We start from the raw sequence: 20485 nt of genomic DNA, 5'->3' as shown, positions 1-20485 counted from the left end.
TTGTTGGTATCAGAAGGGTCTTAAACAAACTTGTTTCAATATGTTCCCTGTAACTATAAGAACTATTTTGTTAATCTAAGTTCAAGACAAAAAAAAAAAAATCTGTCAAGTGCCAATACATGTCCGTAGCACTAGGAAATACGATCAGGTAATACGCTATAGTCAGAGATCACAACTATCTCGAAATGTACCTGTGTAAGTTCACTGTAAATTAACACATCCAGAATAAAAACATATATGATCAGCTATTCCCTATCGCCATCACACGAGACGAAGTATGTGGTTTGTTCTTGCAAACGTCATGTGATAATATGTCATCAAATTACAGTGCTGGCAATAACCCGGGGGTTTGTAACATCAGCATTTGGCTGTTATAATTTAAATAGACTAACTAATGAATTTCGAATGTAATTTGGGGTCAGCTGAATATAAACTGTGGAAAAAGGCTCCGGATATTATCTAAGGATCACCCTCAGGTTTACCCGCGCTCCTGTCACGTGACACCACCTCCCACCACCCCTCCTCCCCCCTTGACTCGCAGAAGGAAGGACCTGGCGGACATGTTTGAGGGAAATGCTTTGGGGAAAAGTGATTGAAGATCTCGAGAAACCAAAAGTGTGGATTTCGAAAAAGGACAATTAAGAGTAATTTGTATTTGCAAACTGATTTCCAGGTTTGGAGTCAGTAAATATTTAAGTTAGCAAATGTAGAACATGGAACATTTTCTCGTATTTAAAAACTTAAGTTTTAAAATATCTTTTAATTACTTTACAAACGAAATTACTATGAATATTTGAAGGCGTTTGGAAGAGTTATCAAGTTTCTGGTATGCATTGATAGACGACACTCGTCTGTAGTGGGGGATGGGCTGCGCGTCGCAGCTAGTTTAATTGTAAATTTAGTTGCCATAATTGTGTATTTCATAGATTTTAAAGGCTACCTGTGGTATTTGGTGCTTAGATTGGCGAGACATTGACGCAAGGCCTCAAACAGTCTCAATGTTTGGTATTTACTGGGAACGCGTTTACGTTCGCGACCATTTTGTTAATCTCGTTGTTTGGTATAAGTGTTTTTAAGATAACACAACCTAAAGCATGATCCTTTATGTGGATGTCGGGTAGATTGCTGCTGTTGCTTACTGGACCTGGTTAATGCAGTGTAGCTACTGAAATGATCTGAGAACGCTGTTTTGTGTAAGCGCATTTTACGTTGTATCTAGGGGGTAAATACATCTACTAACCACCTAAGCTTCTGATTTGATAGTATTTTTCTATTTTGTTTAATACAGCGCAGGCTAGAGAATTGTGCTTGGGGAATACAGCATCGATTTTTGAAAGTTATATTCGCTAGTATACGCGCATTGTTAGAATCAAATATGGCGACTCGCCTTAAAAGACAATTCGTTATACAGTAAAATGTGTGCTTGGACAATTCGGCGTCCTTTTGCTCGCTTTCTACTTGGCCTGTTTGCCCGCGCTCGATTTTTTTTTTTAACACAATGACGCAACTCTGCTTCAGGGGCGGGAGCCCTGGGGGGCGCTCGTGACGGTGGAGCGCTATTCGTGAGGTCGACGGGTTTAGTTGACAATGGCTCTTTTGTTTGATGGACAACTGAGGGGCGAATTGCATTGCCAAGAGTCGATGTGGGTGGTGCTTCTCAAAGTTTGGGTGTGGCATCCTTGATCGACGAGGAGTCTGGCCAATCGCATTTCTGGGATCTGTGACACGTGGAGGAAACCATGCAATAGTGAAATAGTTAGGTATATAAGCTTTTGGGCGGTGACGCAGTGGCGCCATTTCGCTAATATTCAGGAGGAGTCCAGGAAGGAAGAAGTCGGAAAGAGGGAGAGAGAGGCAACTGTAAGAGATCGGATTTTAATCAGAATCCGGATCCATCCTGATGGAGACGGCCTTAAACCCGTCCTTTGACAGGTATAATTCGGACCTATCGAAGTAATCTTTCGCTCTTCATGGATATTTCCGACTATGGAGTATAATTTCACCTTGGATTTTGGTTGGTAACTAGATACTTGCTGACAGTGTCTCAAGCACGGTGAAATAATTGACAGGCTTTATTGACTTCTAAATACATCTTGATTTTGGACGAAGAATCATTCTCGCTACAATGGCAGCTTGAATTTCTGTTCTGTGTCGTCTTTGATTTTCAGTATTTGACTGCAGAAGGCTGCGTTTGCAGGACTGTTTTGAATTGGTTGTGCACCCGTTCGCAAGCGTCAGCGTCGCCGCCATTTTCCTCCTAACTACAGTGGTTATTTGCCGGGGTAGCGGTCGCGGTGTGCGTATAACGAAGATGGAGATGCTGTTCCGATCCTCCGATTTGACAGGCTCGCCAGAAATGGAGAACTTGGTGTGGCAAGTTCCCTGTGTTAGTTACGTGTGCCGGTCAATATAGCTGTTGGGCCAGACTGGTTTGGTGACAGGTGTTTATTTGGTTTCGGTAATGAATGATGTAAAATGTTAATAAAATGTATGGTAGACGCAATGCTTTGCAGCGCTTTCTACGTCAGATCTCAATGTAAACGTAGTCTGAATTGGCTGAGCTGTTGCTGAATTAGCCAAATTCAGCCTACCGTCATAATCTATCCGAATAGGGTGTTTTGGTAGTACGATCAGGAGGAGGCTTTCGTCGCGGTCCAGAATTACACTAATAAACCGTACGTTAGATTTTTTTCAGTGCTTACCTTTTGTACAAAACGTACTGAAATAGCGGGCTGACTGTGGGGAGACGAGGCGGCCGGCGGGTGTGAGGCATGTAACCGGCGGCTTATTGCCCGTGGTGTACTTTGTGATCACGTTTGTTTGTGTGATCGGACTCAGCGGCTCAGCTAAGCGAGGCCGATTTACTGGCAAGGCGTCCTGGTCGGTCACGTAAGGCAGTATTTCTGGTGTTTATTACAAGGTTTTCGGTTTTCAGTGGGCGAGAAAGGTCTGTAAAAATCTCCTTTGCGTGGGGGCCGTCCTAGTGTAGATGTGGTGTTTGTTCGGTTTCCAGGTAATCTGTGGGTCGGCAGTTGCTAATTTGCTTGTGTACAGTGACCATTACTTGTGAAGCCTGCAGTTCAGGCCCCAAGATAAGACTTTGTGATGCATTAATGCTTAAATTTAATATACATGTAGTTTTAAAACTCCTAGACAGTTAAGCACTTCACTGGTCTTGTGAAGGTTGTAGAGTTATATAAGCGTGTTTGTTTTGATGTGTTATAGTGAATGTAATAGTTTTTCAATCAGACTTAAATGACTGACTAAGATGTATAATTCTAGTCCCTCAAAGTAGTGGCTGGATTCAGCAGAAACTGGACACACTGTATGTCAATGTTATGTATTAAGTTATGTACATTTATGTGAACTTTCAGCTACCTCTAATTTTATGGATTTTTTTTATACATTTTGTAGCCTGTATGTTACTTTTCACACACAACAATAAAAATGTCATTAAAGATGTCTGCGTGTTCTGTTACTGAAAGCTTTTATTGAAAGAGATTGTATTTTGGGTGTCAAGTTGAAAAAGTGTAGTGCATAATTAAACCTAAACGTTGAAGCCTTTTGTAGTGCTTTGGCCTAAACATTTAATCATACTGTGCCATTTGGCAGCAATATTTATCAGAATCCATTACCTCAACAAACACTTTAAGGTAAGGCACACAAACCTGCATCCCAACCTAGCATTAAGCAAAGATCTTTTGGTGGTGCTTCTGAAATCTAGCTTTACGTTTGTATATCAGATGCATATCTGATGTCCACTCCAGTTATCAGTAGCTGGCTGATGAACGAGACAGTTGTTTAATGGAGTACTTATAAACATCAGGGTAATATAGTTTCATGCAGTTCTGTCTAGGTTACTTTACTTACCTGAGATCTGTATTTCAGCTTCTGCATTTATTAACAAAAAGATATCTGCTTTCTACTTGTTTGTAGGTCATTTAACAGCTAAGTTGCTTTTTGTTTGTAATTGTGTACATATGTTTTGAATGGGGGAGTTAAAGGGTTTGTTTTATTGTTCATGGGTATTGGCGTATGGTGTGCTTGGGATGCTTGGTGATTACCAAGTGCAAGACTAAAGAACAATTTGAAAAGTGAAATTTTCCTTTAACTCTCAAGTCAGTTGTGTTTTGGACAGTCTAGCAGGTAGCAGTTTTGGTTTGTATGAACCCATAGGGCTTACGTTGTACTGTTGTGCACCCAGCACCTCAGAGGAGTACAGCACGTTAAAACGTTCATCACGGTGCAGTAAATGGAGAGTGACTTGTGTGCTGACAGCAGTTCCTCTTGATTGGCAATGAGTGCCCATGTATTGCCTCAGTCCTTTAGCTGGCCATGGACCCCAGGTTAGGATACTGTTGGCTCTGTTGTGCATGAGAACAGAGGCCAACTTTGGGACGGACCTTGCCTTCCTCTGTCAGTGGGCTGTGTGTTTGCTGAAATCTGTGGGATAAAGATGGATTCTCCCACACTTTTCCCTTCCAGTTCTGTTTCGATATTGCAGCATCAGTAAGAAATCACCTGAAGCACAATAAACTACTGCTTTTACACAGCACTCTTACTGTCCATTCTGTGATGTCTGTGCGGATCTGCATGGTTTGGGTTTGTACTCATTTTGTCCAAATACATGTTGATAGTTTTATATTTACATCAGTCTTTTTCCATCAATTTCCATTCTGACTCAGACATTGTAAGAAATGCAAGCTTGCATTTTATTTCCTGAGTTGAGACTGGTTCAGAGTATCTTACATTTACATTACCCATCTACGGTATTATGTATTTTACCCAAGGACTCGGCAACAGGACCCTCCAGCAGACTTAAATCGACAGTTTTCTGAATATTCATATCCACTGTGTGCCCCTGCTGCCTCATTCTACTGGCCTGTTAGTGTTACAGATTGTTTAAGACTTCAGACTAGTCTGAAGCTCCATTTGCTGTGCACTTTCCCCCTCACCTTTGATTCCAGGATAGTTAATGCCTATATGTACACAGAATATTAACCTATAGCTGTGAGGCAAGTTATACTGGCCTAGGGAATATTATCTCTGCGGTTGTGTTCAGTGAACACGAAAAGTCTGAAGTCTGTACACTCGTTTCTTTAATATTTTAATATGGATAACATTTTTCTCTTCCTATGTCTTACCAGGATAATGGCTAGAAACCTTAGTTGTACATTTTACATCATTTTTCCCCACTAAATGCCTGCCCTGTTCCGACTGTCTGTCCCCTGTCTCTCTCAGGCTGGTGTCAGATGGCAGCAGCCCTCTGGGGGGGGCTGTGGGATTGCCGGGCATCAGCGGGATGGAGCAAGTGGGCTGTGGCCCCGGCAAGCGCATCCGCAAGCCGTCGCTGCTCTTCGAGGGCTTCGAGAGCCCGACGCTGCCCCACGCCCCGCCCTCCATGCCGACACCTTCCCGCCCCCCTGTGAAGGACCCAGCCCGTCCGGGGCGGCAGACCAACCAGCTCCAGTTCCTGCAGAAGGCCATGGTGAAGGTCCTGTGGAGGCATCACTTTGCCTGGCCTTTTCACGAGCCGGTGGACGCCATGCGACTCAATCTGCCGGTGAGCGAAAGCCGGCATCCGGTCACGACTCGCCGAGAACCGCTTTCCCTGACATTTTTTTTAAAAGGCTACAAGTGTAGCTTCCTTAATGAAATACGATGGGTTCACAATCTAGAAATTCTGGACTGAAGTCCTTCCTCCACGATCCCATGTCACGCTCCCTGTAAATCCGGAGCCTGTCCCAGGAAGCACAGGGACCCGTCCGGGGGCCACCCAGGGTGGGATTCAACTGTACTGTTGTCGGCAAAAAAAAAAAAGAGGACTATTTCAGAGCAAGCCAGCAAGCTACATTAATTAGTAAAGTTTGCTTTGATTATCTGCTGTGTTAGATTTCTTCTTGGCTTAGCCTAGTCGTACAATTGGATATTTTTGGACCGTTTAGGTGTCAGCTTCAGACTTCATTACTACTGGTGTCAATATCGAATTGTTTGCGAATCACCCTAACCTTGTTCCGTGACACTGTCTTGTGGGAGCAGACGGTTCCTCGTGTCCAGAAATGCGGGTTTGAAACTCCCTGTGAAAGCTGGGGGCTGGATGGCGGAAAGCCGGCTGTCATTCTCTGTGATGCCATAAGTTTCGGGAATGGATGGGAATAGTTTCTGTTTCCCTGCTTGCTTTCAGGATTATCACAAAATCATCAAGCAGCCGATGGACATGGGAACCATCAGGAAGCGGCTGGAGAACAACTACTACCGCAGCGCCAGCGAATGTATACAGGACTTCAACACCATGTTCACCAACTGCTACATCTACAATAAGGTGTGTAATTTAAAAATATCAGGAGAAATGATCCTCTCTGGTCGTCCACACCGCCCCCCCCTCCCCCCCACCCAAGGTGGGACACTTGAACTTTTTTTTTAGCTAAAAGAAAAACATGAAAGCATCATAAAACCAAAAAAAAACGTATGGACCCATTGCTAAAGAGCTGGTGTTAAAACCTGCTGACCAGGGAGGACTGGCTGCTGATTGGCATTAGTGTCACTGATGATTGTTTTTTAGACACTGGAAAATAATCTATTGTCTGGCCAGATTTAGTTATTATTTGAAACCTTGTTGCAGACCATCTAAAGCCGTCCAAAGCAGTGTTTTACAGACTCTTTAAACACATACCCCCCCACCACAGTAAGCCCTACCTGTCTACCACCATTTTGGCCGACAGTTACATAGCCTGATGCCTCTGTGCACCCCTAAAGGGAATCCCACATACCATACTTTGACAATTACTGATCTAGAGCAAGTAAAAATAAATTTACTACAAGCATTAAAGATTCTGTTAGAAGTCTATGAGGAGTTAAAGAGATAATAGCAGTGTTTGTTTTCTTGCCTGCGTCAGAAACGTAGGGTAGAAGGCTTACCTGGAAGCCACATCGTAAATCTCTCTGTTCCCTTGCTTTGCCTGAAGTTTAAAGGCCTGTTCATGCTTCTCCGCATGCGGACATGTGCTCACGCTTATGACGCATTTGACATAAATGCAGTTCTCTGCGGTTGAACGCTTGCAGCACCCAGATTTTGTGTCCACACAGCCACCGACTGCGTTGGTCCTCTGCCGTTGCGCGTCTCTCTCTTTTGGATACTTTCTGCACATGTGCAAATTGTTTTTTTTAATACACTTTGTTGAACCACTGAACATCGAACAACACATTTTTAAAGATTTTGAGCAGAGGGGTTTGTGATATATTTTAAAGATGTAAAATAATGGCACAATTTTCATGGTAGATACGAAATACAGGTTTTGTTTTCAAATATTTGATTAATGAGTGAAGTATTTCCCCAAAATAAGTAAAGTCGGCCCTGTACATTTTCGGTGGGAGTGTAAAGTAAAACATTAACTGCATGGATTTGATAGCATTAGCCAGGACATTTTTAGTGGAAATTACTTTCCTCTTTTTCTTGACGTGTTTGTGTCTAATTGCATAATAAGACAGAAAAAGAGTGATGAATGTCATCCATGGACTTCTGCATGATGCAGTGAGAGATACAGGCAAAGCAGTTGTGTTTTCACCTGAACGGTGAATGTTAGAAGCAGGTAGTAATTCCCCCCCTTTTTTTCCTGATCCGAAAAAACAATCCAATCCAAAAACCATGACACGATCCGAGTTTTGTGGTCCGTTACACTTCTAATACCTATCTTATAATGCCGGTATTATTTGATAGTGATAATAAACATGTTACACATTTTTGTATTTAATTTGCTATATTTTTATTATTATTATTATTTTAATGTGTTCTCTCTCTGTTATATAAAGTATCTTAGCTATTTACGCAGTACAGGTGCAGTGCACCGTATTGGTTTGTATACATTATATATCATGTTCACATAGCATCCAAGCAATCTAACATCCTATTAGACAGAATGTAACTCGGACGTTAAGAGACATATACTAGGGGTGTAAATCACAGCTTTCCTCGCGATACGATACAATATCGATTCCTTAAGGTAACGGTTAGATTTTTTTTGATACCTCAGAATTTACCACGATACGATTCGATTCAGTTTCATACTGCGGTTAGTAGTCAAAATGATGACATTTCACACAATCTTTTACATTTCAATGAATTAAAAAAGGCAAATATAATTAGCATTTTATCATTTTATTGGGAACTGTAAAAAAAAATCTAGTGTAGTCAAGTATGTCCCATAAAACAAGCAAAATAAAGTGCAATAAGGTAAAAATAAAAAAAAACATTGTATGGGCAGACATGTAGAATGAGGAAGATCAACATGACTGACTTCTGCGGTAAAACAAGTATGTCAGTAATCTTCTTTGAGAGGTTTTTTTTTTTTAAGAAAAAAAAAAAGTGTCAACGTGTTCAGGAGATTGTGTCCTCTGAGCGTAGTGTCCTATGTCACCTGCCATACTAAACACGCTCTGAAGGTACGCTAACTTGCGAGCTACTTATAAATGACCAAGTCAGAATGATCTGCCTACTATAAAAATGCAAAACATATATTTATGTATAAAAATATTGAGTATTCCTTAATATATTATTATTATTGTTATTAGTATTATTAAGGCTCAGCATGATGGTGCAGTGGTTAGCACCGTTGCCTCATACCCCTGGGACCCGGGTTCAAGTCTCCACCTGGGTCACGTGTGTGGAGTTTGCATGTTCTCCCCCCATCTGGGTACTCCCGTTTCCCCCCACAGTCCAATGACATGCTGAGGCTAATTGGAATTACTCAATTGCCCATAGGTTGGCATGTGTGAGTGGATGGTGTATGAGTGTGCTCTGTGATGGGCTGGCCCCCCCTCCTGGGTTGTTCCCCACCTCGTGCCCACAGCTTCCGGGATGGGCTCCAGACCCCCCACAACCAAGAAGGATAAGTAGTTTGGAAAATGGATGGGGATTATTATTATTAATTTCCCTTTGGAATAAATAAAGCATTTTTGAATTGAACTGGGATTTTAGTTCCTTCACCTTTCTCTTTCTCAGCTCGCTTTTCGGAGGGAAGTTAATGTCATAGTTTTTATGAACAGTCCGAAAGTGCCGCTTCACATTTCCCTTCTTCGGAATAGCGACGGTAGACTGACAGATGAGGCAAACGCACTTCGAATATGACATGGTGAAAAAAGTCCTCCTCCCATTCCGTATGGAAGTGGCAGGTTTTTGGCTTCTTACTTGGTCCAGCTCCCCCATTCATTCTTATACCCTTTCGTAAGTTTAGTAGAAATAAATTGGAGGCTGACTAGGCGACTCGGTAGCTTGCTAGAGTTTTGCAGCAGCTGGTGCGGTTGAACGCGTCATCCATCCTCCATTTTTTATGCCATATGATCTACCCACACTACCTTTGCGATCAACCAGTAGATCGTGATCAATGTATTGGGCACCCCTGGTGTAGAACCTGTATACGTCGGAGTGGATCATGGAAACAACACTGGAACCGGCGAGAAAAAAAAATATTACATTTATGTGGTCACATCGATGCATCGGATCGTTTGCCGTTGAATCGATACATCGATACAAATCAATGCATTGTTACACCCCTAACATATGCCTGTATAAGTAATCTCGCGATGATTTAAAAAGTGTACAGGAGGATGTGCGTAGGTTATATGCAAATACACCATTTTATATAAGGGAGCATCTACGGATTTTGGTATCCGCGGGTGTCCTGTATTACATTAATTAAAATTCATCCTCATTTTCATTTAGTAGTACAAAATGTTCATAATGTATTTTAAATTCTTTTAGAGCATGTGTGCATTGTACGGGCTTGACCGCAGAAGTATGAACAGTTCTGTGTCCATTACGCACAACTACAATCTACATGTGAAGTATGTTATATTTTGATATGATATCTTAAGCCTACTAATCTGAGTAAGGCGCTTGTCTGTTATTGTCGATTTCGGGTATTATCGTCAGAATGCCCGAACCCACTCTTCCCTCTTTTTCACAGCCCACGGATGACATAGTGCTAATGGCACAGTCCCTGGAAAAGGTGTTCCTGCAGAAAGTGGCCCAGATGCCCCAGGAGGAGATAGAACTGGCCCCACCGACGCCGCGGAGTAGACCAGGCAAGCCTGGGAAGGCGGGTAAAGGTCGCAAGGCGTCCGGTGAGTCTGGCAGACAAGCCAGCTTTGTCCCTGAGTTTGTGTGGAAACTGTGTGTCTGTCTGTACTTACCAGTGGCAAGTGGTACTTGATGTATGTTGCGTGTGTAATCCACAGCTTTTTATTTTTTGTACGGTTGTGCTGGTTTAGTGGCTGGCACCTTGGCCCAGTACCTCCAGCATTAGGGGTTTGATTTCCTCCCCTGATTCTGCACGGAGCTTTAATGTTCTCCCGGTACTGCATGGGTTTCTTCAGGGTACTCCAGTTTCCTGCCACAGTCCAGCCATATGCAGGAAGGTGAACTGAGTCTCTAATGGTGCTTTTCCACTGGCGTATAGGAACCAGGCCACACCAGACCCATACCACAAAGAGACCCTAGTTATAGGGCAGTTCTGTCTCGCTTCGATTTCCCACTGCAAAATGGTTTGTAGAGCGACAGTGATGTAAAACCGAAGAGACACTTTTCACATGGTGTACATCATGTTTTACTATGTGCTATTTTGTGCTACTTCATCTGTGATAATTGCTGTGTTGTGTTAACATCAGACGCTAGCGGAATTAGCATTAGCTTGCGTAAATTTACATTACAAATCTGTTCCGTTCAGATATTCTATAGTACTTTGTCATGTAGGAGGTTGGAAATTTTCAGGTTCTCAGTTATCAGGAATGCATCAATACATTGCGATGTGCAATATTGCTAATAATGAGTAATATGTAGAATATGCCCTTATTTCCTTCAGATAATCTATGCATATCATCACAGATCATCGGTATCTCTCTGCATTTTGACCAATCAGATGGTGGTGACGCAGCCAGCTCAGTTTAGTCATTTTGCCCTGATAGTAAACATAACTTACAATAGAAATCTGTCTCTTTGCTGTATGGCTCTAGTATGTCTTGGTTCTTGGTGGCAGTAGAAAAGCGCCATAAATTGCCCATAGTGTGTTATGTGTGTCTATGTGCCGAGCGATGGGCTGGCTTCCTGTCCAAAGTATACCTCGCTTTGTGCCCTGTGCCCTGTGCTTCCTGGAACAAACTGCTGTATACTTCATAAACAACTACGGGTAACACTTTATTTGGATGGTCCGCCTACAGAGTATTTGTAGCATTTCAACAACTTGAAGATTCAACAATTCAGCTGTTTCACTTTGTCTGTAGATGTTTAGCAGAATATGCAGTATATGGAGTATATGTAACTATTCATGAACATACATATTCTTATAATAATTTAACTGAATTTGACAACTCACTCGAGATGGGGTTATGTTAATTGTAGAATCTCAACTAATAAGCTGTTGAAAAGTTGCAAATTCTCTGTATGCCCTCTGTATACTATCTAAGTAAAGTGTTACCCAACCATGTTTAGTAAAAATAAAACAAAGTAACCACAATGGGATGGATAAATGATGTTTTCTGTTACTTGATACCAATTTTTATATTTTTATCGCTCTTTTAAGGCAGGAGGGCAGTTTTAAGTTCCCTCTCGGATTCTGGGTGTCTCACTGGGTCCCTTTCTCTCTCTTTCAGTCCTGGGGGGCGTGACCACAGTCCATCAGGTGCCAGCGGTGTCCTCTCTGACCCAGTACTCACCCCCTACCCCCGACACCCCCGATTCGCTCCTGTCTACCCCCCCGCAGACCCTGCTGGCCAAGAGTCTGCCCCCCACTCCCCTCAGCCCCCCTGCTCTGCTCGGACACCCTCCGACGCAGCCCACTGCCAAGGTAAGCCCATGTGACTCTGTACTAATCCCTCATGGCAGGGCTGGATCTGGGCGCCAGTAAACTAGGCAGCTGCTTAGGGCCCAACCAACACAAGGGGACCCAGAGAAAGTAGCCTGGTTGGTGAAATGTACCGGGAGGGACCCCCCCCCCAGTTTGCAAAATCTACCGAGGGGGCCCACGACTCTATTTCTGGCTACAGGCTTCCCTGGGGCTTCAGAAAGGTAGATCTGGCCCTGGTCATGGGTATTAATTTGTTTTTAGCTCTGTGACAAAAAAAAGACTCATAAGTAAATCTAAACTTTAAATAAGTCTTTAAGTTTACCTGCACTTACTGGTAACAGATGTTTGCTTTTTCACTGGAGTCTGTGTCCCTCGCGTTAACGTGTTAATGGTTTTACCATAAGAAGCATGGTTTTAGTGAACGGCTTCTCTCTCCCCCCCCCACAGAAGAAGGGAGTGAAGCGTAAAGCTGATACCACCACCCCCACCACCATAGCCCTCACCCCGGGGGTTCGAGTGGGCGGCCTGGGCAAGGGCATGGGCCTGGCTGCCGTGGGAGCAGATCCCAAGAGCGGCCCAGTCCACCTGCAGCCAGCGGGGGTGTCGGGCAAGACCACGGCGCGACGACGGGAGGGGGGGCGGCCCATCAAGCCGCCGCGGAAGGACCTGCCCGACTCGCTGCAGCACCAGCCGTCTCGGCGCGGGAAGCTGAGCCAGCAGCTGCGTTACTGCAGCGGCGTGTTGAAGGAGCTGCTGTCCAAGAAGCACGCCGCCTACGCCTGGCCCTTCTACAAGCCCGTGGATGCCTCGGCCCTGGGCCTGCACGACTACCACGACATCATCAAGCACCCCATGGACCTCAGCACCATCAAGGTGGGCGGGGCCTCAGCCCCCCGCGGTCCGCCTCGGAGGAGGGGGCGTGCTGTCCCCGGGCCGTTCCCTTGCTGATGGTGTCCTCTCTCCCTCCCCCAGAGGAAAATGGACTGCCGGGAGTACCGCGACGCCCAGCAGTTCGCGGCCGACGTCAGGCTCATGTACTCCAACTGCTACAAGTACAACCCCCCCGACCACGACGTGGTGTCCATGGCCCGCAAGCTGCAGGTAGGTGCTCCCAGCGCGCCAGAGCCCGGAGATTCATGGTGTGGTGCTGTGGATGGTTATCTGGTTGGTGTTTAGATAAGTCTCCCATGGTTGTGGGCTGTGGCTGTCTGCATCATGTGATCGGTTCTGGATGATGGGACCACCAGAATAGACAAAACCACCATAAGTGTTGTCTAGTCGCGTTTATTAAATTACCATTAGAATGGAGAGCTTTTTAATATGTTTTGTTCTTGTAGCTGCGAAATACAGTCATTATTAAAGCCATAAAGTCATCTGCCTGCTACCTTAGAATTCCCATTGAATAAGCTACCTTAGAATTCCCATTGATTGACAGTGTCGGTGTTTGTGTGTTTGTGTTTGCTGGACTTGTTGGGACCAGTATTATCATTATAAACGAAAATGGAAGCTAATTAAATTCGTAAACTGAAATAAAAATGAAAGTTATATTTACAAAAAAGTGTTTGGCTTTGTAAAAAGTACCGCCATAACACCAATGTCATTTAGCCACAATATCCCCTCTTTTAAAAGATGCTGTGGCTGTTGACTGTCCCTTTCTTCACCACCACTTCAGTGCTTATTGCTTCCATGATTTACCACAACAATAGCATGTGGTTGTTGCTCCACTAACTGAATTTAATGAACATAAGGATACGCCGAATTTATAAACTAACTTCTGGGCATCATAACACGCCTCTACATAATAATATTCTGCGTACTACTAATCTGCTTATCAAATTGGGGGCGTAAGTAAACATCTATATAGTGCTGAAAACCTGGCACCTATTATCTAAAGCCCCGCAATGACGTATGGTTAGATGTTGTCAAAATAAAAACTAATTTTATAATAATCTGTGACTCCAATCAGATGGGTAGGGGTTAACGTTGTCATTGTCATGGGACTAGGGTTTATCCCATAGAAATGAATGGAGAGTCCCCACAAAGATATGAATCCAAACGTGTTTGTGTGTCTGACTGGAAACCCCCCCCAGGCTGTCCCGAGCCCTACTGGGATGGGATCCAGACTCACCATGCCTTGTGCAGGACTATGAGAGATATATGGGTAGATTATGGAATACTTTAGATTTGCTGCTGCTTGTTCTCCATTTTTAGGTTTCCGACCCACAACCCTGTGACTCCCTGTCTCTCCGTAGCCTTATACACTCACCAGCCGTCTGTTCCCACTACAGGACGTGTTTGAGTTCCGCTTCGCCAAGATGCCGGATGAGCCGGTGGAGGAGGCCCCCCCTCTGTCCATGGGGGGAGGAGTTGGTCTGTTGGGAGAGCACTCGTCGTCCTCTTCCTCATCTTCTTCCTCGTCTTCGTCATCCTCCTCGTCATCTTCCTCTTCGGAGAGCGAGCTCAGCAGCGAGAGTGAGAGCAGTCCCAGTTCGGACAGCGAGGAGGAGAGAGCGCAGCGACTGGCCGAGCTGCAGGACCAGGTGTGTACGCAGGTAAACCCTAATCCCAGCAATGATATCCATAACCCCTACCAGCCCTAACCGTAACCATATGATATCCATAACCCCTACCAGCCCTAACCGTAACCATATGATATCCATAACCCCTACCAACCCTAACCGTGACCATATGATATCCATAACCCCTACCAGCCCTAACTGTGACCATATGATATCCATAACCCCTACCAGCCCTAACCGTGACCATATGATATCCATAACCCCTACCAGCCCTAACCATGACCATATGATATCCATAACCCCTACCAGCCCTAACCGTGACCATATGATATCCATAACCCCTACCAGCCCTAACCGTGACCATATGATATCCATTACCCCTACCAGCCCTAGCCGTGACCATATGATATCCATTACCCCTACCAGCCCTAACTGTGACCATATGATATCCATAACCCCTACCAGCCCTAGCCGTGACCATATGATATCCATAACCCCTACCACCCCTAACCGTAACCATATGATATCCATAACCCCTACCAGCCCTAACCGTGACCATACGATATCCATAACCCCTACCAGCTCTAACCGTAGCCATATGATATCCATAACCCCTACCAGCCCTAACCGTGACCATATGATATCCATAACCCCTACCAGCCCTAACCATGACCATATGATATCCATAACCCCTACCAGCCCTAACCGTGACCATAAATAACCAGACAAAATGCAAGACTTTTGATGTTTCTTAATTGTAGTCACAGATTTTTATAAAATTTTTATAAAACACAGATGTTTATAAAGAGTTTCCTGAAAAAATGGTCCCTACGACATCAAAATAGCATGTTTTTATAACATTGTGGGAACATTTGGTCCGCACAGTGTAAAATATACATACACACACACACACATATGTCTGCCTCCACAGGGATATGACATGAAGGGCTTTTTGTGCCTTAGCAATAATAGCTATTTAGGGTGCAGTTTACAGTCCTGCTAAGTTATTAATCTGTTTATATACTAATGTCTGCTTGGACTTTACTTTTAATATCCCACATTCTCGTTTTTTCATGTTGTAACACTTTCTGTTCTGCTGCCATAACTGATGACATCATCTTGCCCTGAGCCCTGTTCTCTGCATTCATCTTGCATATGCTTTCTTTTTCCTGTGATCCTCCCTGCCAGCTGAGGGCGGTGCATGAGCAGCTGGCCGCCCTCTCGCAGGGTCCCATCTCCAAGCCCAAGAAGAAGAGGGAGAAGAAGGAGAGGAAGAAGAAGCGGAAACCGGAAAAGCATGAGGAGAAGCCGGCCAAAGTCCCTAAAGTGAAGTCCAGCAGGGCCGCCCCGACCTCCACCCTGGGCAAGAAGAGGGCCGGCAAGAAGAGCAGCAAGAACAAGTGAGTTTCCGCTCCCTGATTGGCTGCCTCATGCCCTTGTGTCAATGCCACTGAACTCTGTGACTTCTGGAGAAAACATGAGGAATCTGGTAGATAGTAAGATGTCCTTCACCTCACCTTTGCAAGCATTTTATTCATTCACTTGATGCTCAACCTTTACATTTGTCTACTGTATTTAGGACCGCCACTATTCTATTGATTAATCTACCTACTATTTTACCGATTGAGTGATTTAATCAAAATCATTAATTTTCCTCCATTTAAGTTTATTTTATTTTGACAACAACAAAACTGTATGTCATTGCAGGGCTTTAGATAATGGACGCCGGCTTTCAGCACTAGACAGATATTACTTACAGCCTCTATTCAATAAGCTAGTCGTACATCCACTAATCGCAGCAGCCCTAACTACATTTTTGGGAAGTCATTCAAAATCTGCAGTAGGTTTTGTGTAAGTTATAGTGGCTCTCAACTACTCTTCATTTGGGTGTTCTTGAGTAGATCACCTCCGTAAGGAGGACGGACATTGTCAACTCTGCTATTTTCTTAATTTAGTCTGATCATGTCCTTCAACATCTAGTTCAAGTTAATTATCATACATTCTCATACAAATTGTCATACAAACAACCATGATAAGTTACTTTCCTGCATGCCGGCAGCAGAATATCAGTTAATAGTAATTTAACAATAATAAGTAGCAGCATTAGGAAGTAATGACAACATGGACAGTAACCATATAAAAAAATGACTGATAAGCACAAATAGCTGTAGTCCTGGTGACACATTGCTAAGAGTCTAACCTCCTCCCCATTGGCTGACTTCATTATTGGTGATCAGATCCCACAGTGGTGGTGGCGTCATAAAACCTTATCTTTTTGAAGGCCCTCAAAGAAGTCCAAGTCCACATCAGCAGCCCCCCACATCCCCGTCCCTGTGGCTCCGCCCTCCCTGCTGCCCCACTACGACTCGGAGGAGGAGGAAGAGGGCCGACCCATGAGCTACGACGAGAAGCGGCAGCTGAGCCTGGACATCAACAAGCTGCCGGGCGAGAAGCTGGGCCGCGTGGTTCACATCATCCAGTCCCGCGAGCCCTCGCTGCGCGACTCCAACCCTGAGGAGATAGAGATCGACTTCGAGACCCTGAAGCCCTCCACCCTGCGCGAGCTGGAGCGCTACGTCGTGACCTGCTTGCGTAAGAAGCCCCGCAAACCCTATGGTGAGAAGCAGGGTGCAGGTTTCCTGGTCCTACAGATCTGCCACATTCTGACCAATTGGAAAATCCAACAAATTTACGGTAGATGCAGTAAAATCCTTTCTAGTGTTTAAGCCTCTAACCATATGGAGGTGCTGTGCAGATCTATGACCTGTAGTCTTATTTCTGCAGAGCTGTAGTTTGTCGTGATTAAATGCTATATTGATCTGCCAATGGGAAAAGTGAATCTGAAAACCTGTGTCTTTGTGGTTCAGTGATAAAAAAGTCGGGAAGTGGGAAGTCACGGGAGGAGCTGGCTTTGGAGAAGAAGAAGGAGCTGGAGAGAAGGCTGCAAGATGTCAGCGGGCAGCTCAACTCCTCCAAGAAGCCCCAGAAGACCAAGGGTGAGGTCCTGACATGTGCTGGAGCAGAGCAGGAGTGGAAGGCGGAGATGAGCTCTCTGACCCCCATTAAACTCTGTAGCTGTGGTGCTGAGAGGGCATTAGTGCAGCATGAGAGAACAAGGCACTGTGGGAGCTGAGCAGATGCCTGCAGAGTGATTTAGCAAAGGCTCTGTGTCTGTGTATCAGCAGGCTGTGACTTGGGATGTTTTGTCGTGTGGAAGTATCAGATTTCTCTTGCCTGAAAGATAGTTGAGAACAGCACTATCAAAATCACTGTGGGTCTGGTGAAAACGGATTCACTGAGTTGGGTCAATGTAAAATACACATTCAGTGTAAAATGCGTTTGCTCTGTTCACTGGACACGTCTAACCTGTGTTAACCTGTGTTAACTGTACCCCCCAGCAGAGAAGCCCAGCGCAGTGGAGCCCCACGCCATGGTGTCACGTCTCAGTGCCAGCAGTTCAAGCTCGGACTCTTCTTCATCGTCATCCTCCTCATCCTCATCTGACACGAGTGACTCTGACTCTGGCTGAATTGTGGAAATGAGCGGGGCTGTGGCAGTAGAGGCTGGGCCTTGCAGGGTTTGGTCGTCCAGAAGCTCATTGGCCCAGACTGTGATGGGAGCCAGTGGCTGGTGGCCCAGGGTGGAGGGGGAGGGAACAGCACTCCTTCCCGACGGCAGTGACCTAAACCGAAAGAGGGGCGACTGAGACTGACTATTAGAGTGCAGGAATTCGCAGGACCAAGGAGGCTGTAACAAAGTCTGGCTGAAGAAATTCGCATTCCATTTTTTTCCCATGCTGTGTAAATATATGTACAAATATGTGTATATATTACAATCTTTCTTTTATAAAGAAGAATTTTAAGAAAATCCCCAAGGAGGGAGAGTAATGAATGAAAGGATGTTGATGGACTGTTTCTTTGCAAGATTTTTGTACGTAAAGTTTGGATTTTTGTTTATTTTGTTTTCCCCTCCCCTGCAGATGGAGGTTAGTCCTTAGATAGACCGATATCTCTATGGTGTCAGACACACAGATGCAGCCTCACCTGATCAGCTTCCCACTGCCTTGGGCTCTGGCTGGAGAAGAAGTGCAAGTCGGAAAGTTAAATCCCTTGTTTCTCCTTATCAGCATGATCTTAGGGGTTTAAACCGCTATAGGGATTTTGTCTACAGCATGTGTTTGGTACTGTACTGTGTCCAAGTCTCACTGAGAAGCTAGTAAAATGCAAACGGGTCCAACTGAACGGTAACTGAATCTGGTGCTTTCATCTTCCCGCCTGTCTGTCTGAAATTAGCAGAGACCTGCTGTTCCTCTGTTGTTGCAGTGCTGAGGCTCAGACTTTGGGGGGGGGGGGGGGTGTCATTGAGACCAGGACTCCTGCTGGAAGCCAGTGGAACGCAGAACCTGATTACATCAAACACACTGTACACATTTCTGCAGCTGTATCGTTATCAGCATGGTTCTACACGCAAGATTTCTCCCCTTTTTCATTTACCCTCACAGCACCGTGTGAGAACTTCATTCTTTTTTTATAGAATGACAGTTTGAGGCGACATCACATGTAACACTGTCAGACATCTGGTTCGACATGATCAGTCTCAAACATACCTTTCTTTTGAAAGTGTGTACATATTAAAAAGAATTAATCAGACTGCATGTGTGTCTGTGTGTGTGATTCAGATGTTCAGTACACAGCTTTTCCCAGGGATGACATCAAGTGGACCTGCGCTGTGTACAGAGGTAGTTCTGATTGGTGGATACATTCCCTTAATTATTTGTTTATAGTTGCATATTCATGTACAAACTCTACATGAGGCTCATCTTAGTACCAGCATGATTCTTGTTGTACTGGTGGATACTGAACCAAAGCCCATCTGACTCTGGATAACTGACATTTTAGTTTTTCTGCTGAAACGGTTCCATTGGTAGTTAAGCAGAGGCCTCCTTAAAAGACACACAAACCATCTCACTGGCCTCCATCTAAAGGAGCAGTGACTCTTTCACGGTCCTTCCGGATCTCCAGACTCCAGAACCTGACATGGAAGATCATTCTGGTAACCCTGCAGAGAAACCTCATTTCACTGGCTTATGTACACTGGTGTTTCCTGAAGGATAAACTGCAAACCTGGCAACACAATCATGTACTGTGGGAACCAAAACACAATGCAGTATCACTGCAATTTATAGAATTTTTTTTTAAATAATTTTGAAAGCCTGGTTAAAGGAAACTACAAAATCTATTTTGACCAACAAGACTAAAGAAACTGAAAATTGTGCTACATGATGACATTTGTACAAAAGAATTTGCATATACGTACTAAAACATTTGTAAATTTGTGTGAAGCAATGAGAAATGATGTTCTGCTGTGCAGAAGTGACATTATGGTGTGGGGATTATACTTGTTTTCCAAATGTTAACTCATTTGAGAAATGCTCCAAAGCAATAGAGAAAAACTGTAAACCTTGTCATACAGGTGCAATGGCCTTCAACTGGTCTCTTGTAGGCCACGATTAGAAAGTGTCGGTACTTTGATGACATGTGACAGGCTGCCCTCTAGTGGTCATAGAAGCACAGTGTTGGAATACTTCTTTCTGCCACTCGATTGATTTTTAGGCTTTACAAAGATTATTTATGCAAGCGGTCCTCCAACATGCAGGGATACAATTTCGGGATACAATTGGCACTCCAGCCACCGTAAAACAACTCACAACTGCTCAATATAAACAGGCACGACATTCTTCTGCTCCCTGTGGGAGGGGCTCTACTGCTGCTGCACGCACCATGAAGGGGATGGGGGAAAACCTTCGGGAGCCTCATCCCTGGACAAGTCGAAACTGTCGGAGAGCTAATAGGGTCAGGCCTGTTGGGGATCGGGGCTGGTGTGGTGCTGAGGCGTCGCCTGATGCATGGCGGCATGATCAAGCTGTTCCTGATGAGTTTGCATAGGGTTTGAGGGAGGAACTTGCAGACTTGGGTGCGACTTGGGTGCGACTGCTGACTCTAATGTGATGTATATGACCTTCTGTGATTAGACCCTGAAGGTTGCCGAGGGCTGTGTTGGTGTTGTCAGTGTTCCCAGAAGGAGGTGTTTACTGATCAGACGGCTCAGCAGCTACAGCGGGATCTTAAT

At 44.6% G+C, this 20485-nt stretch overlaps 1 protein-coding gene across 8 annotated transcripts; it reads left to right on the top strand.

Annotated features, from left to right (window-relative positions):
• Nucleotides 1-530: 530 nt before the first annotated feature.
• brd2b (bromodomain containing 2b) lies at nt 531-19005 on the top strand. Of its 8 annotated transcripts, none has more exons than XM_072716050.1 (12): nt 531-826; nt 5242-5563; nt 6185-6322; nt 9963-10119; nt 11644-11837; nt 12285-12710; nt 12810-12938; nt 14126-14389; nt 15545-15756; nt 16638-16972; nt 17224-17352; nt 17755-19005. In XM_072716050.1, exons 2-12 carry the CDS (start codon nt 5303-5305, stop codon nt 17883-17885), a joined length of 2376 nt encoding a protein of 791 aa, XP_072572151.1. In that variant the 5' UTR covers nt 531-826; nt 5242-5302; the 3' UTR covers nt 17886-19005. The 8 variants fall into 8 exon arrangements, with proteins under 8 accessions (XP_072572151.1, XP_072572148.1, XP_072572149.1 ...); XM_072716047.1 differs by having other exon boundaries at nt 531-1932; nt 14126-14377; XM_072716048.1 differs by having other exon boundaries at nt 531-1932; nt 16638-16948.
• Nucleotides 19006-20485: the final 1480 nt, after the last annotated feature.

Source organism: Paramormyrops kingsleyae, chromosome 9, assembly GCF_048594095.1.
Source record: "Paramormyrops kingsleyae isolate MSU_618 chromosome 9, PKINGS_0.4, whole genome shotgun sequence".
NCBI lineage: Eukaryota > Metazoa > Chordata > Actinopteri > Osteoglossiformes > Mormyridae > Paramormyrops > Paramormyrops kingsleyae.
The sequence above is the reverse complement of the archived record's forward strand: the minus strand, read 5'-3'. Positions and strand labels throughout refer to the sequence as shown.

What these genes read in the sequence shown, in the direction of transcription:
- brd2b (XM_072716045.1), top strand. Translation starts at nt 1,901, where the DNA reads ATGGAGACGGCCTTAAACCCGTCCTTTGACAG. An exon ending in CCATGCGACTCAATCTGCCG is followed by an intron (nt 5,564 to 6,184) that starts GTGAGCGAAAGC and finishes GCTTGCTTTCAG; the next exon opens with GATTATCACAAAATCATCAA. An exon ending in GAAGCCCCAGAAGACCAAGG is followed by an intron (nt 17,353 to 17,754) that starts GTGAGGTCCTGA and finishes TGTACCCCCCAG; the next exon opens with CAGAGAAGCCCAGCGCAGTG.